Raw genomic sequence first — 15,494 nt, 5'->3', positions numbered from 1 at the left:
CCATGCCTTCTCTTGGGGGGCACTCTGTCCCCTTTAACACTCCCGCGGTGTCTTGGACGGAGGCCAGGCTGGAATAGTTAATAGGGCTTGTCTGAATGTTGGGGTATAGGTATCAGCCCCCTTTCTGCAAACAGTTCCCCGGAGAAACCACTGTGATTGCTCAGGACCAAGGACAGAGGCCTCTGTAGCTGGCTCTGCAGCCTAGTGGTGAGGAACAGGCGCTAGGCCTAGCAGGTGCCCTAGCTTCCCAGCTGTGTGTCCCTGAGAAGATTGTTTGAGCTCTCTGAACCTTGGTTTGCGCATCTGAAAAACAGGAACTGAGACAGCATGTGCTTGTTCGGAGTACTGATTGAAGTAATGTCTGTAAAGTTCTCTGGATGTCGCCTGGCCCACAGTAGGCAATTTTGAACGTTACCTGCTGCCACTGCTGCCATGCTGAGTCATCTTCAGCTTGGGGTCTCCTGCAGCCCTGCTTCCCAGCCGTGGCTGCACACTGGAGTCAGTGAGGAGCTTTGCACAAAAGCACTGCTGCCTGGGTCCCACCCCAATTCTGGATTAGCTGGTCTGTGGTACAATCTGAGGTTTGGTTTTTGGTGGTTGTTGTTGTTTATTAGCTTCCTAAGTGGTTCTAACATGCAGCCCAGCGTGGCTGGAGAACCATTCCACTAATGTCTGCCATCTGCTCCGTCCCGACGTGGCCAAGGCCACCTCTCCCCCCTCCCCCACCGCCCCACGTGGGTGCTCCGTTACCCGCTCTAGGCTCTGCCAGGTCCAGACCCTGGAGAGAGAGATCTGGGGGAGAGAGAGGCTTTCCTTTTCCCAGAGCCTGAAGGCTGGAAAGTCACCTCTTTCAATGGAGACTTCATTCTCTGTACCTGTAATCCAGCACCCTGGACAAAGCTTCTGCACCCATGAAGGAGCTGCACTAGGCAGAATGGGGTGGGTTGCCCTCTTGTCTCGTGATTAAGGTGGTCCATGGACGTCAGGGATGCTGACAGGATCTCGTCAGCCTTGAGAGACAGTTCTCTGGGGAGGAACTACTTCTGATTGACTAATACATACCTGAAGTGGTGGGGCCAGAGGATTCTGCCGGTGGACTCTTTGAACTAGTGGGGAAGGGCAGTGCTACCAGCATTGTTTTCCTCTTGGTTGGGAATCCTGTCCTATGATAGGGATTGGCGTCTCCTCCACACCCCAAAGGAAGAAGGCGGCTCCCCGGTTTACCCAGGGGTTATAGATCTGCCTGGCTTCAGGAGCGGGTGGAGGAGACCGGCACGGGTGGGACCCAGCTGGATAGGACATGCTCTGTCCAAAGAGATGAGTTTTTGCTGGCCCCTACTGCACGGCACAGGTCGTGTGTGTGTGTGTGTGTGTGTGTGTGTGTGTGTGTGTGTGTGTGTGTGTGGGCGGGGGATGTTACTGAGTGGAATCGTGCTGTTACAGCAATAGGATGGCCTGAGTTCTTCAGTAGTGCCCACTTGAACACCTGTGTAGGATGTACCGTCTCTCTCTGGGTGCCTGCTGATTGAGCCCCTTTGCAGTACAGAGCAGGTAAGCTTTTCATGGCTTCATATTTATCTAATACTATCTAGTTAACACCGGTATTCCACTTGTCACCTTAACCCAGACACTTCACTGGTTCTGCTGCGTGTTTCTCACTGGGTCTTTCTCATAAAATACTTCTGCACATAACTAGCATCTCCTTGCATGCTGGTGAAGGAGAAGAGGACGGCCTTGGTGTATGACGGCTGAGTGCGCACCCTGCCGCCCCTGCAGTAGCACCCCCGCCGGGTGAGCAGCTGGCTTCTACCCCTTTCCTCCCAACCCCTCCATAATTTATTTTTCAACTATATCTGTAATGTCTTGTTAAAAAATATTTGAAGAGAATATGGCAAAATAATAAGAACTGGCCATGCTGGGTGGTGAGGACGAAGACATTCACCATACAGATTTCTGAACTGTTCCGTGAGACGTAGTGATTTTAAGCCACGATGCCTGCTCACTGTGGAAAAGTCTGGCAGTTCTTCAGAAAGTGAGATAGAGTCACCACTTGTCCCCAGAATTTCACCCGCAAGCAGAGACCCAAAAGAATTGAAAATGGGGACTCCAGTACGTGTACACAGATGTTCACGGGAGCGCTATTCACAACAGCCCAAAGGTAGGAACAGCCCAGATGTCCATCAGTGGTTGAGTGGACGGACAAAATGTGGTCTCGCCATACGACGGAATATTATTCAGCCATTGAAAGGAATAAAGTGCTGACACCTGCTACGTGGATGAACCTTGAAAACGATGCTCAGTGAAAGGAGCCAGACACAAGATGTTACGTGTTGTAGGATGCAGTTTATGTGAAGTAGCTGGGATAGGAAATTCCACAGAGCCGGGAAGTAGATTAGTGGCTGTCCAGGTTTGGGGAGGGGGGCACATGTGGGAGAAGCCGCTTCGTGGGGGAGGGGTTTTACTTTGGGGTGCTGGAGGTGTGTCAGGACTAGACAGAAGTGGCGATTGCACAAAACTCTGAGTGTACTAAAATGCCACCGAATTGTTCACTTTCAAATGGTTAATTTTATGTTATGTGACTTTTACCTCAGTACGTTATTTAAAAAAACCGCAATTATCCCCCCACCTCCACCCCACCCGCTACTTACTGCCCACAAAACTCACTCGGTTCCATTTCTTCTCCTTGAAGCAACTTCACCTTAACTATTGTTTCTGATTTTAGTTCTTCTGGTGGATACCTCTTTAAAGCTGAATGATGTACTGATCCTTTTTTTTTCTTGTTAATTTTTAGAGAATGAATGTAGGCTCTTGACTCCTTGATATGCGGAAGAGCATGAAATTAAGACCCCCCCCATTTACCCCTTCTAACCTTTTGATGATTTCGTGTGTTCTCAGGTGCTTTCTTTTCTAGGCCTTTCTGAGTGGGCCAGGGCAGGGGTGCTCAGACCCTTTTTGGTCCCTGAGTTAATCGCTTTGGGGTTCTTGGGCGGCGGCCCTGGAGGGTCCAGCCCCTGTCCGTTCTCTGCATCTCCTGGGGGTCTCTGCCTCCATTAGAGTCGCATTCAGGCCCCTTCCAGCTCTACACTTTTGACATTCTCTGACGTGGAACAGAAAGCTGATTTTTCAGAAATGGCTCTGTGTTGTTGTGTGCCACTTACCTTGACGTTTTCAAAATAATTGGCCATCAGGAACTCAAACTTCAGGGCAGAGGATCTCAGATGGGGGCCTGGAGCCGTGATGTGTTGGGCCAGCCTGGTAAAAACCTTTGTTAACAGCCTTTAAAATCAGATTTGTGTAGAAACGTGGGTGTTGGCTTCTCAGAGCAGGGCTGCGTCCCTGTGTGGGACAGTGGACTGGAGGCAGGAGTGCTGCCTTTGCTGGGCGCATCTGCCCCTCTTCCCACTGTCCCCACGTCCCTTGGAGCACATTACTGCATTCACTAGCATTACTTTTTGGTCCTGTCTGCATTTGCTTTGGGGACACCTGCCTTAACATTTGTATTACAAGTCATTATAAACAAACACTATACATGTGTGCACGTGCACCTATGTGTGTGAGAGAGTGCACACACACCAATGAGCAAGAAAACCCACAATTACACACATGGAAAAGTTCACAAAGATTTAGAACTTTATCAAGATATTGAAAGAGATGTTTCTTATCCCTTGTGATTTTCTCGTTTCTCATTCTGTTTCCATGGGTTCCTCAAACCTTTCCTCTCCTTTCCAGATTATGTAGAAACAATTGTTTTACAATGGGGGTGGGGTTGGGTGTCGGAGGGGCAGAATTTAATCAGATTCCTGATTTTCCTGGAGGGCAGAGAAAGGTTGGGAAAGTTGTTGGAGGCCATGCACCAAGAGCTGGTTGAGTCTCTAGGGCATGTGCTGCATTCCAGGGGACTGCTAGGCATGGTGCCACAGCTCGGGGACAGGCTTCCGAGGGAACCTGAGCAGGCTGGGTCCTTGCCCTGCCACCTCCTGGTTGTGTGGCACGGGGCAAGTCCCTTCCCTTCTCTGAGCCTCTTTCCTGATTCATATAATGGGTGTAGTAAACTTTGCTTCTTGGGGATGTTGTGAGAATCCAGTGAGATTGTGTATTTCAAGTGCTTTTCGCCTTGCTGGGCTTACAGAAAACAATGCATAACAGCCACTGGCCATCTGAACACTGGGAATGTGTCCTGGGGTATTTTAATTTTTTCATTATAACAAATTGCAAGACAGAAACTCTGGGTGGGCAGGGGAAAAGGGGAGGCAGGAAAGAGAAACAGGACAAAAAGCTAGACTGGGCCCCAGAGCGATTTAAAAAGTTATGTTTTGGGCTCAATATGGTTCATCCTTTCTTTTAGAGATAAAAGGAAAGGGAGTGGGTAGGCAGAAAAAGATATAAAAAGCAGTATAAGTTTGGAAAACAGTGGTGTAGGTTAAGTATATATCCACAGAAGAACGCTGTTTATTTCTGTGCATGTGCCCTCGTGAGCCCTCTCTTTAAATATAACTGAGTACGGGCCCCAAGGGAGTGTTTGTAAAGGCTCTCTGAGGTCTTTGCAAAAAGATGCTATATAAAGCCAAAGAATTATTACACAGATCTATGTATATGGGAGAGAGCGTGTGCGTATGCTCGCACATGCCCAGATATCTAGTTACAGTTGTGGAGTTTTCTCCCTTTAATCTTGAAAAGGGAGTTGAAGATCAATTGATCTCAAGATAATTTCCCTCCTGGAGGGCCTTTGATGGCTGGAGATGGGAAGGCTCCTACCTCCACCCTCGATGTCACTGTTTCAGTACTTTATGTAGCAACCTCTGACGCCCATTCTCATTGTGAGAATAGAGCATTCTCTGTAGTGTGTGTCTTTGTTTCCATTTGGGTCCTTGGCCAGTGGAGGTTGGCTGCTGCTTCTCTGCTGATCTTGGGACTCATGTGGTTGGATTCATGTGCCAAGGGGGAGGGAATGGTTTTGCAGGCTTGCCCCGTTTTAGGTCATGGTCGTGAAATATAAGAATTCGTCCCTTCCCTCCCATGTGTATCCATTCATGAGACACATATTGGAAAAAGCTCAATCTGAGCCTGAATCCCTGTCACTGGGGCAGGAACTTACAGCTGTGAACTGGTAGTTAGCTCCTCTGGCGATGCCTTGAATTTATTATTAAACGCACTAGACATTTCTGCCCGGCCCATCCCATGCTCAGTTCCTGGAAGTGAGGGGCAGATTTTAGCAGCGGGTGTCAGTCATTCACTCGTTTATTAATCCATTTATTCATCCGCCCCTTGACTCATTCTGCTGGTCTTGTGGGTACTGTGCCCAGGGACTGTGCCGGTCCCCGGGGTCCCCGCTGTCAGGGGCTCACAGGCTTGGGGGTGGGGCTTTGGTAGCCACAACTGCAGAAGAACAAGTCCACCCCAAGGGACAGAGCTTTCATGGGGCTCAGGGAAGGAGGGGTCCATTGAGCTCTCCTTGGCTTGATGGGCTGGAACTCAGAATCTTCTCAGGTTAGCACAGCAGGGTGGAGGATGTGAGGGCTCACAGGGGCCTGGGTTCTGGGTCTTGGCGTGCCTGCCTCATTCCTAGGGCCGCTCTGTCTCTGCTCTCAGAGAGCTGTCTTGGCGATACTAGTACAGCAAGAGACCAAGCCAGCCAGTGGCGAGTTTACTGAATCAACAGGGATCCTTTTCAGAGTCTGGGATCCCCTGTGGCTTTGCCCCATTATCAGGCCGAGGGCTCTGTGGCTCATGCCTGACATTTCAGATGCCAGCCACTTAGCTAAACTCAGCCTTCTCTCTGCATTGAGTGGACTTGTCTTCCCGGAGGGGCTTTATTGGCTTTTCTCTTGGGTGGGCTTCCTCCTGGTGCCTGCATCTCATGTTTCCCTGGCCAGGCCTCTGCACCTGGCAACAGAAGCTCAGCAAACCGTCCTTGGCTAAGCTCTCAGCAGGTGGATCTTGGTGGAGCGACTTAGAACTGCTTGCTCTTGGGCCAGACGCCTCTGCTCCCATCCTCCTTTGTCGGACACTGTGGCCCATCCCAAACTTCTGGAAGTCTCTATCAGGGTCAGCCAACCACCCTCAGTCTCAGCACCACCTCACCCTACAGACGCCTGAAGCTCCAGCCCCTGTGCAGTGCAGGCCCTCGGCTGGCTCGCCTCTGGGGAACCAGTGAGGGTAGAAGAAAATGATCTAGGGCGGGAGGCTGAGCAGGGACAGCTGGAGGGACAGAGGCAAAACTGAGGGGACCTCTGAAGAGGCAGGAGGGATCTACAGTGTCTGAGGCAGCAGCTGCTCCAGTGCTGTGTCGCCTTTATTAAAGCTGGGCCTGCAGCCCCTGCTTGGGTTGCAGCCATGGGGCCCTACCGTCGGCACCGGTGTCTGGCAGGCCGCACACCTAACCGCAGAGGGCCCGCAGTGGAGAAGGCTGGCATGGGGAGCGGGGGCAAGAGCTTCTGCATGTTCCCCTAACTTTTGCTTAAAGGGCCAGCTGGTAAATGTTTTGGGCCGTGCGGCCCCTCGGTCTCTGTCACAGTAGCTCAGATCTGCCTCAGTACCATGATAGCAGCGTAGACAATATGTAAACAGACAGTGGGGCTGTGTTCCAGTAAAACTGGCGCCGAGCCCTGCCCTGTCCGGGGAGGTCAGTGATATTAGCACCATTTTTCCAGCTGAGGGGACGAGAGGCGAGGAAGGACCCAGAGCTGAGACCTGTGGGATCTGGGATTTGATTAGAAGACCTGTGTTCTTTCCACTCTGCCTGTTCGCTGCCCCGAAGAGCTTAGGAGCTTGGTTTCCACAGTGGACCAGTGTTTTGTTAGATTGGCCCTCAGTGTGCAAAAGTTTTTTTTTAAAAAAGCAACACTATCATTTCCTTAATGGACTTGTTCTTTGCTTGCATGTTAAGATGGGCTTGTGCTGCTACATATGGCATAAATGTTTGTTCCCATATTTATATTGTTTTTATTGCTGCATTTCACATATTTAAATTTTTCTGTCTGAACTTTATTTCCATATGTAGTAGCTGCAGAGATTTAAGTCTTGTTTCTTGCTCCCCAAATGGTACCCTGCCTTGGCAACATTTATGGACAAATCCACCCTTTCTGCAGTGATTCAAAATGTTCTGTATCCCAGACTGATTTCCTCCGGTTAACATTCTCCTGTGTTCTTGACTGGATTTGCTGTTCAGTTCTCTGAAGCCAGGCAACGAACTGATTTCGAGATGGATCATTCTTTGCCTTTCAGCCTTAGGAGAAGGAGACCCCGATTCAGCCGGGCTCTGCAGAGGCTGCAGTACAGAAAGGCTGCCCTGTTTCCCTCGAACTGTGTGCTGAGGCAGGTAATAAAGAGGAAAGAAATCACAATGATAGAGACTAACAAATAATGGGGTGTGCGGTGCTGGGGAGAGAAGAGAAAATTACAAGTTAGGGAGCGCCTCTGCCAGTGTGTGTCACTGGAGCTTGGAGGAGTAGAATGTTTATGTGATGTATGGAAATCAATCCCAGCATTACCTATGCAAGGAAAGTCAGCAAAGTGACTGCATAGAAAGTTAAAGCCTGTCAAAAGGGTGATTTTTTTTTTTTTTACGGCGATGCGTGGATACCAGCTCTCGGGCCGTTGCCTTTTTCACCATTAACCATGAATATTCTGTGATGGTAACTTGGGGAAGGCGGAGAGGACAGTCTGACAGCGATGGATTTTTTTTTTTTTTTTTTTTAAGATTTGAGGTATCAGAGTACTGCTTTACCTGTATTTGTGTCCTCAGTCATTTTGATGTTGATGGAGATACAGGGCATTGTCCAAGAGGCTGGAGATGCACAGCGTGTGGGACGGGGGAAGGAAGGGTTATGACAGGATGATGGTGTGCATCGGTCAGCGATGGCCATCCCCCTGCTTCTGTGGCTTCTGTGCAGTGTGATCGTGGCCCCTTCAAGGTGAACTTGTGGCCAAGACGTCTCATTGCAGCTACTCGTGGCTGTTCTTTGCCCAAAGAGCATTCATACCTTTTCTGGGTCCTCCTGGGAAACACTTCCTCCTCCAAGTTTTCTTTCCCCTATGGACTGTACTCTTTTCAGCTGCAAAAGCCTGGGTGGTGATGTTTGGGATCCCTGCGTGCTGTGCTTAAAAGTCCAGAACCTGACCTGACACTTTTGCAGTCTCCTCCAGTTGGCACCTCACTCTTTGGGTCTGATTTCCCACATTGCCCATGCGGAGCTGGTTTGATGGTTCATAAAATTCGATTGTCTAGTCTGCTGCTCTAGGGCATAGACCACTTAAAAACATTCCTTTCTATTTCCCAAGGTTGAGGCACACAGGAGCGCAGTAAATTCTGTAACTCCTGAAAATGTGACCAGTGGAACCCACTTGTGCTTGGATGGTCACTGCTGCCTTGGCGGGCCCCTACCATTGAAGGGAAAGGCACTAATTATGGTGATCAGTAACATTTGTTGAATGCTTTCTATGTGCTGGGTGTTGAATCCTTAACAGTGTTTCCCTGAAAAACAAAAATGCTTCTGTGAGATAGAGACTGTAAAGATCCCATTTATAGATAAGGGAGTCAGGTGCTCAGAGAGGATGGGTAACTTGCCCAAGGTTACCCAGCTGCAGAGGCAGGATTCGAACCCGAGTCCTGACTCTAGCGATCATGCTCTGAAATACAGGACCCTGAAACCTGCATTCGCTGCAGTGTGAATACCGCCGGGAACTTCAGTTTACTCTTTCAGCATCCCACAGGAAATGTGGCTTTGTCCCCTTTTGTATTTTGCTGAGGCAGAAACCTGCGCGAGGTTACCAGGCAGTAGGTGGCTGAGCTGGGGCTTGAACACAGATCTCCCCAGCCCTGGAACCTGTTGGTAGCAACCTTCCATGGGTCCTGCTCCTGTCTTTGGAATGGAAGCTACTGGAACCCACACCTGACCTTCTTCTTGCCCCTGGCAGGTCCCCGCTGAAGCACTTTATTTTTCTCCAGCTCTTGGACCTGCTCAGGGCAATTTCCACAATTTTTGGCCTTAGAGAGGGTTTGGAAGGCGACTTGGGGCCCCGCGGGCAGCTTGGCTTGTCCCAGTGTGGGTTCCTGCGCTTTGTTTTTGAGTGTCCTCATTAGGTGGTTGTGAGAATTGAAACGAGGCTTTGGTGCTGACATGTTACTAGACACGGAAGCACCCACCACGTGACAGCTGGTACCTTTGCCCTCCATTTTAGTTGTGTTGTACTCAGATAGGAATCGTCTCTCTGCATCACTTATTTTCCGTAGACCTTGACCAAGCTCCTGGCGTGTGGGAGCTCTGGGGACCCAGATGCATGGCATGCTGTGCGCCTTAAGGAGTTGTGAGGTGATTGCAGGAGACAGAGGCAGTTAGCTACTGCATACTCTGTAGCTTGCTGAGGGGTAGGAGAATCATGGAGGGCTTCCCAGAAGAGGTGCCTTTTCATCTGGGCCTGAGTAGATGGGTTTTATCCTATTGGGTTGGAGGGGATTGGTGAACACAAGGAAATCCATGAAACAACAGTGTGTTGGAATATCATTCAGCCTTAAAAAGGAAGGAATTTCTGCCATAGGTGACAACATGGATGAACCCGGAGGACATTATGTTAAGTAAAATAAGCTGGACCCAGAAGGACAAACACCGCCTAATTCCACTTATATGAGGAACCTAAAATAGTCGAACTCTGAGTTGCAGAGAGTGGAAGGGGGGTTGCCAGGGGCTGGGGCAGGAGGGAATGGGAGATGCTGTTCACCAGGTGTAAAGCTTCAGGCAAGCAAGACGGGTCAGCTCTAGAGACCTGCTGTATAGCATCGTGCCCGGGCATAGCCATTAACATATATGAAGAGGAGAGAGCTCGTGTGAAATGTTTGCACCATAATGAAAAACTCTGTTGGGTTTATTCAGGGAGAGGCGCTCACATTTGTGGGGAGGGACCAAATAGTACAGTCACATCACTCAGGGAAAGTCCCTCGAGAAGGCTCTGTCACAGGCTCCTGGCCCAGGTGGATTGCTGTCTGCAGTAGAGGCCAGGTAAAGGGGTTGGTGACGTCTGGTGACGCCAGGAGAGGGCATGACACCAACATCTCAGCATAAGGATCGTGTTCGTGGGCAGTGAGCTGCTCCCTCCAGGACAGGCTCGGCACAGCCACGGGACTGAGGGCCCTGGAGCACGACCCTCCTGTCCTGTCGGGTCCAGGGTACCCGGTGCCAAGCGCCCTGGTGGTGGCTGTGCATGTGCTGGGCACATGTGCTCTGCCGAGCTCTCATCCCACTTACATCCAGTGCACGTGGCTCATTAGTGTAAATCAGGCACGCGTGTGCCATGCGCTGCAGAACAGAAGGCTGGCATGATTCCTTTGATTAAGAGGAGATTTCACCAGGGGTTAATGGTGAGGGAGGACGAGCAGGCAGAGCACAGAGGATTTTTAGGGCAGCGAAACTATTCTGTATGATACTGTCATGGGGGATACATGTTGTCACATAGTTTTCCAAACTCGTGGAGTATGCAACACCAAGAGCGAAGCCTCATGTAACTGTGGGTGATTATGATGGGTCAGCATGGGTTCATCAGTTGCAGCAAATGTCCCACTCTGGTGGGGGGTTATTGATAATGAGGGAGGCTATGCGTGCGTAGGGGCTGCTGGTAGACGAAAAAAACCTCTGTACCTTCCTCCTGATTTTGCTGGGAACCTAAAACCGCTTTACAAAGTAGTCTATGTAAAAAAAAAAAAAAATCACTTCTTCTAGCCTCGTGTTGCAGTGATGACTATCCAGTCCTTTGCTCCCATAAGAAGTTTGGGCCAGTTGAGAACTCCAGAAGAAGTCCTCGTTAGAAGATTCAGATTTCAAACAGGCCTTGGAGTAAAGGAGCAGTTTCCTGAGGCTGCATCTCCAGTACCTGGCTGCAGCCTTGCCACCTGCTCTGGGTTTCTTGGAGATAAGAACCAAAGAGACACTACCTGGCCTGTCTTCAATGATACATTGTCTTGAATTTTTGTTTTTTTCCCCCATGGCTGTGGTGTCATGGGATTAAATTACTGGCTGTTTTCTGTTTTCACGGATTTATCAGTGTTTTTAGTTAGAAATGTGAAATCTAGCCTTACGTTGAGTTCTTCTAGATTATCAGTGCTCCCCACTGCCGTCCACGACAGGCAGTGCCCTGACTTACTTAGTACTGTCCTGTCTGGTCTCTCCTCTGAACCTTACAGCATCCCAGGGAGGTGGGAAGGTGGGTGCTGTTCACCCCTTGTGCCGGACAGGAAGGCTCAGAGAGAGGCTGAGAGCCAGGGCCCTCATTACCTGGTCACGTTCAGAATGCAAAGTCAGACTCTGTCTCTTCGTAGGCACACGTGAATGTGTGTGGTTTTCCTCCATTAAGAAATCCTCTGTTAAGGACTCCTTCCTTAGGTAAGTCGGGAGCCTGGCTCTCCCCTTGGGAAGGTGCCTTGTAGCCAGTAGTTAGGTGCTCAGTAGATGTTTACTAATGAATGAATGTGTGAGCTGGGGGGGCCGTTGTAAACCCCAGGCAGCCCGTGGCCGGGCAGGTAGCACATGGGGACTTTATCTGTGTCTCTGTCAGCTCCCTTCCCCCCTGGACTGAAGGGCAGCGGCTCGGCCTCTTTCCTATCTCTTTAGGCTGATTAACTCTGCTGAGGATAAAATAGATGACTAGTAAGGGCCTACTGTAGAGAACAGGGAACTCTTCTCAGTACTCTGTAATGACCTATATGGGAAAAGAACCTAAAAAAGAGTAGATATACGTATATGTATAACTGATTCACTTTGCTCTACATCTGAAACTAACACAACGTTGTAAATCAACTCTACTCCAATAAAAATAAAAAACAAAACAAAACAAAAATCTCTGCTGAGGGCCTAACCCTCCTTCCCTCTGTTCTTTCCAGTCTCGCCCTCTCTCTGCTCTTTCTAACCTTTAGTAGTATCTTGTCCGGAAATGCTTTTTCTGCCCATTGTTTCCCTTTTGCAAATTTTCAGACCTTGCGAAAAGTGCAGAGGATCCTTTGTGGCTCTGGTCCTACAACCTGTGCCAGGAACTGAGCCCCAGGGGTCCTGGTTGCAGCCTTGTTACCTGGACTCGTGCCACTCAGCGGCCTCGGTTCTGGACACAGCACACACGTCCCACGGGCCAGGGTCTTCTCCCCAGCCAGTTGGAGGCCTCGGTTTCCCTCCTGGCTCTGACATGTAAAGGTGTGTGGTTGTGTAGCTTATTTAATTACCTCTCAGGTGCGTTCTTCTGACTTAATGTCACTGTGCGCTGTCGATGAATTAGTAGCTCTTACATCCCTGCATGTGAGTGGTGGTAATTATCGCTGTTTCCTGGGGTCGAGTGCAGAGGTTGGAATTGGACAGATTTGGACTCAGATTCCAGTTGTGTCTTTACACTTCCTCCCCCTGAGCCTGTTAGTAGACCTGTAAAAGGGACTCAGAGATAGCTTCCACAGAGTTGCCCTGCGGCACCAAGGAGACAGTGTACCTGGAGCTTAGCTGGTGGGCGTTAGAATTATCATCGAGTCCTCGAGCTTCCAAGCTCCCTGAGGGCAGGGCCACGTGGGCCTCCCACCTTCCTCGGGTCACCCTGCCACCCTCATGTGACCAAGCTCACTCCTGTCCATGCGCCTTTGCACGTGCCTTGTGGAGTGTTTCCCTCCACAGAGCAGCACGCTGGCTCCCTCCCTTCCTCCCTTCCTCGGGCCTCTGCTGTCATGTCTTCCCCCAGAGAGGCCTTCCCGGAGCACCCCAGGAAGCGGCACCCTCCCACCACCCATCTGTGTACCACACCGGGCTTTCCTCCTGGCATGTCTTGTCGCCACGACTGCTCCATGCTGCTTTGTTTGTCCCCCTTCAGGGCAGGAGGCCTGCCTGCTGCAGGTAGAGACTTTGGTCTCCTCTGTTCACCCTCTGCCCACAGTGCCGAGAGCAGGGCTTGGACTTTGTAGGTGCTCAGTAAGTTCGCATCGACCCAATGAATTTTGAATCTTCCTTGGTAACACCAGGAGAGGGACACCTCAGACACGCCCTCTCATCAGCACCTTAGGAGGCCCAGTTTCTCACTGTGTGACCTGCAGGTTTCATGCTGTCACAGGTGCGATGGGGAAGCCAGGGCCTGGACCTCCTAGTCGTGTCCTTGTGATGCCCACGTGGCTGCTCTGGGTCAGAAAAGACAGGGAGGGTCTATTTTTTGTCCCATCTCTTCTGAACAGTGGCTTCTGGTGTCTGACCCAGAAGCTGAGGAGGAGCCCCCATGATTCCCCTCCTTCTCTTTCTTCCCCTGGGACCTGGGCTGTGGGCTTTTATCTCCTCTGTAGCAGCCTGAGGGCAGCATGGGTCCTGGGACCGATTTCTTGCCTCAGGGTCTTTGGTGGACCTCTTTGTGCCTGCGCCTCCTGAGTGTAAGGGGACCGAGGGACCTGCCTATTTATCTGTGTCCTCTTCCTCCCCCATTTCCCCCTTCTTTCCAATTTATTTGTACCCCAACAGTGTGGGGTAGTGTTTCTTAGGTGTGTGTAAAGGACTAAACAAGATAGCGCCAGTATGGGCTTTGAACAGAGCTTGGCAAGTAGAAGCGTTCAAATTTCAGCTAAAAAAAAAGAAACCAAAAACCATACTTCTTCCCAAAAGAGGACTTGAAGCAGCATATTAAAACAGATTGAAAAAAATAGAGTGAGATGGGTTATATGTAAATTGGCACCAGGTGGAAATACAGGTTGGCATCAGAGGGAGGGTTGGGACATGTTGTGGTGGCCACAGGGCCACGTGCACTCCCTGGACTTGTAACTTTGGCTGTGAGCTTCCTCACAGCCAGTCCCAAGAGGGACATAAAGTTCACCAGGGTTCGTTAGGGAAAAAATGAAACAAAACTGGCTCTCCAGGAGAAATTCACAAGTTCCTGGTCTTGAGATCTGAGTGTTATGGTAAAGAGTCCACCGTGGCTGGACAGTGACAAGTTTTTGATGTAGATGGGAAACGTGGGCACTTACTGATTTTAAAGGGGTGATTTTCTATCAGTGAATGCTTTCCAACGTTGAAGATGTCAGGAGAGTCACTCCTGTAGGTAATTATGGACTGTGCATTGGAGAGGCCCCCACCCCCCTTCAGAGTCTATGGGAGCGCAGGAAAACCAGATCTCTTAGTGAACTTGAGAATTTCTGCGTCGGTCTGGAGTCAGTTGTCATGTGATCTGCTGTCTGATCTGCGGTTGATAAACAGCTGTAACTGGGAACATACTCGTGTCCTAAAACAGTTGCTGTCCGGTAGTAGAGACTTGGAAAAGCGCTTAGAAATTACCAGCCTGTTTCTTCTGTGGCGGCTGATTATATTCACTAAGGAAACGCCTCCACAGTTATTCTCATCCTGCTTTGCCTTTGGGTTTTGTGTGGCTAATGAGAGTGATTGACTGAGCTCACTGGATCTCTTAGACTGTATAGGAATTATTTTTGAAAGGGAAAAGGGAACTTGTCTAGACAAGTGGCCCTAAATAGCACATAATGCAGACCGGTGTGGGGCGGTGTAGCAGGCGGGATCTGCCGGTTAATTTGGACTTGGCTTTCTTCCTTAGGTGAACTGCGACAGGCCATCGTGGCCATGATGACCAGGAAGGATGAGCTGGAAGAAGAGAACAGGTATCGAGAGCTCTGTGCTTGAGGGGCAGTCTACCGTGGACATTCTACATCTGGGGCAGAGAGAATATCACCGTGAAGGAAGTTTTGCTTTATTGGCAGAGTTGTGACCAGTGATTTCTTATTTTTTGGTCAGATGTACCACTTTAGCATATATATTGTGGCTTGAGTGTTAGCAAGGAATGAAAACCGTATGATCCTCGCACTATCTTAGAACAAACTGAGAATTTGTAAAGCCATCTTTTTTATTTTTTAATTCTTTTTTTAAAAAACAGCCTTTGAGATAGAATTCACATATCATTCACCTATTTAAAGTACTCAATTCAATGGGTTTTAGTATATTCACAGATATGTGCGACCATCACCAGAATTTTAGAACGTTTTCACTACCTCAAAAAGAAGCCCCATCCCCATAGCTGTCACCGTGCGCCCCTCCTTAAGTAGTGGGTAACCTTTAATTCAGGGTCTACCCGTCATGTTCCAAGCACTAGAATGCTTAAAATTTTCTCAAGTCAGGGACACATAGGGCAAAATGGCATTTGGAGTCTTTTGACTTCCCCAAAAGCCTAGTTGCAGGCACCGAGAGGCCAAAGGGTCTTATTCATTTTGATTCCCTGTTGAAACCAGGGCTAGATACCAGCCAGGTATTAGCCATGCTGCTACTGCTTGGCTGCCCAGACGTGAGCTGCTCCACTGCCAGAACCTTGTCTTGGCTACAGGGTGCTCAGTAGAGGGGTTTGCATGCAGTTATCTGCCGAGGCTCTGCGAGCATGACGGGCTGCCTCCCTGCGGGCCAGGGGACGGGTGTGTGTGTGAGTGTGTGTGTGTACGCTCATGTCACCCTCTTATTCTTGTACTCAGAGCAGGAATTGTGTCCCTAGTGACATGCAGT

The 15,494-nt window shown here is 49.8% G+C and overlaps 1 protein-coding gene across 1 annotated transcript in view; it reads left to right on the top strand.

Moving 5' to 3' along the window:
* The window catches only part of SNX29 (sorting nexin 29), a 524,651-nt gene that overhangs the window by 97,023 nt on the left and 412,134 nt on the right, over positions 1 to 15,494 (top strand). Inside the window, exon 11 of the mRNA XM_065892522.1 lies at positions 14,542 to 14,605. Coding sequence (XP_065748594.1) covers positions 14,542 to 14,605 — 64 coding nt within the window. The remainder of the gene's footprint in view (positions 1 to 14,541; positions 14,606 to 15,494) is intronic.

This window comes from Phocoena phocoena, chromosome 15, assembly GCF_963924675.1.
Source record: "Phocoena phocoena chromosome 15, mPhoPho1.1, whole genome shotgun sequence".
Taxonomy (NCBI): Eukaryota; Metazoa; Chordata; class Mammalia; order Artiodactyla; family Phocoenidae; genus Phocoena; species Phocoena phocoena.
Note: the sequence above shows the minus strand (reverse complement) of the source record. Positions and strands in the feature narration are given on the sequence as shown.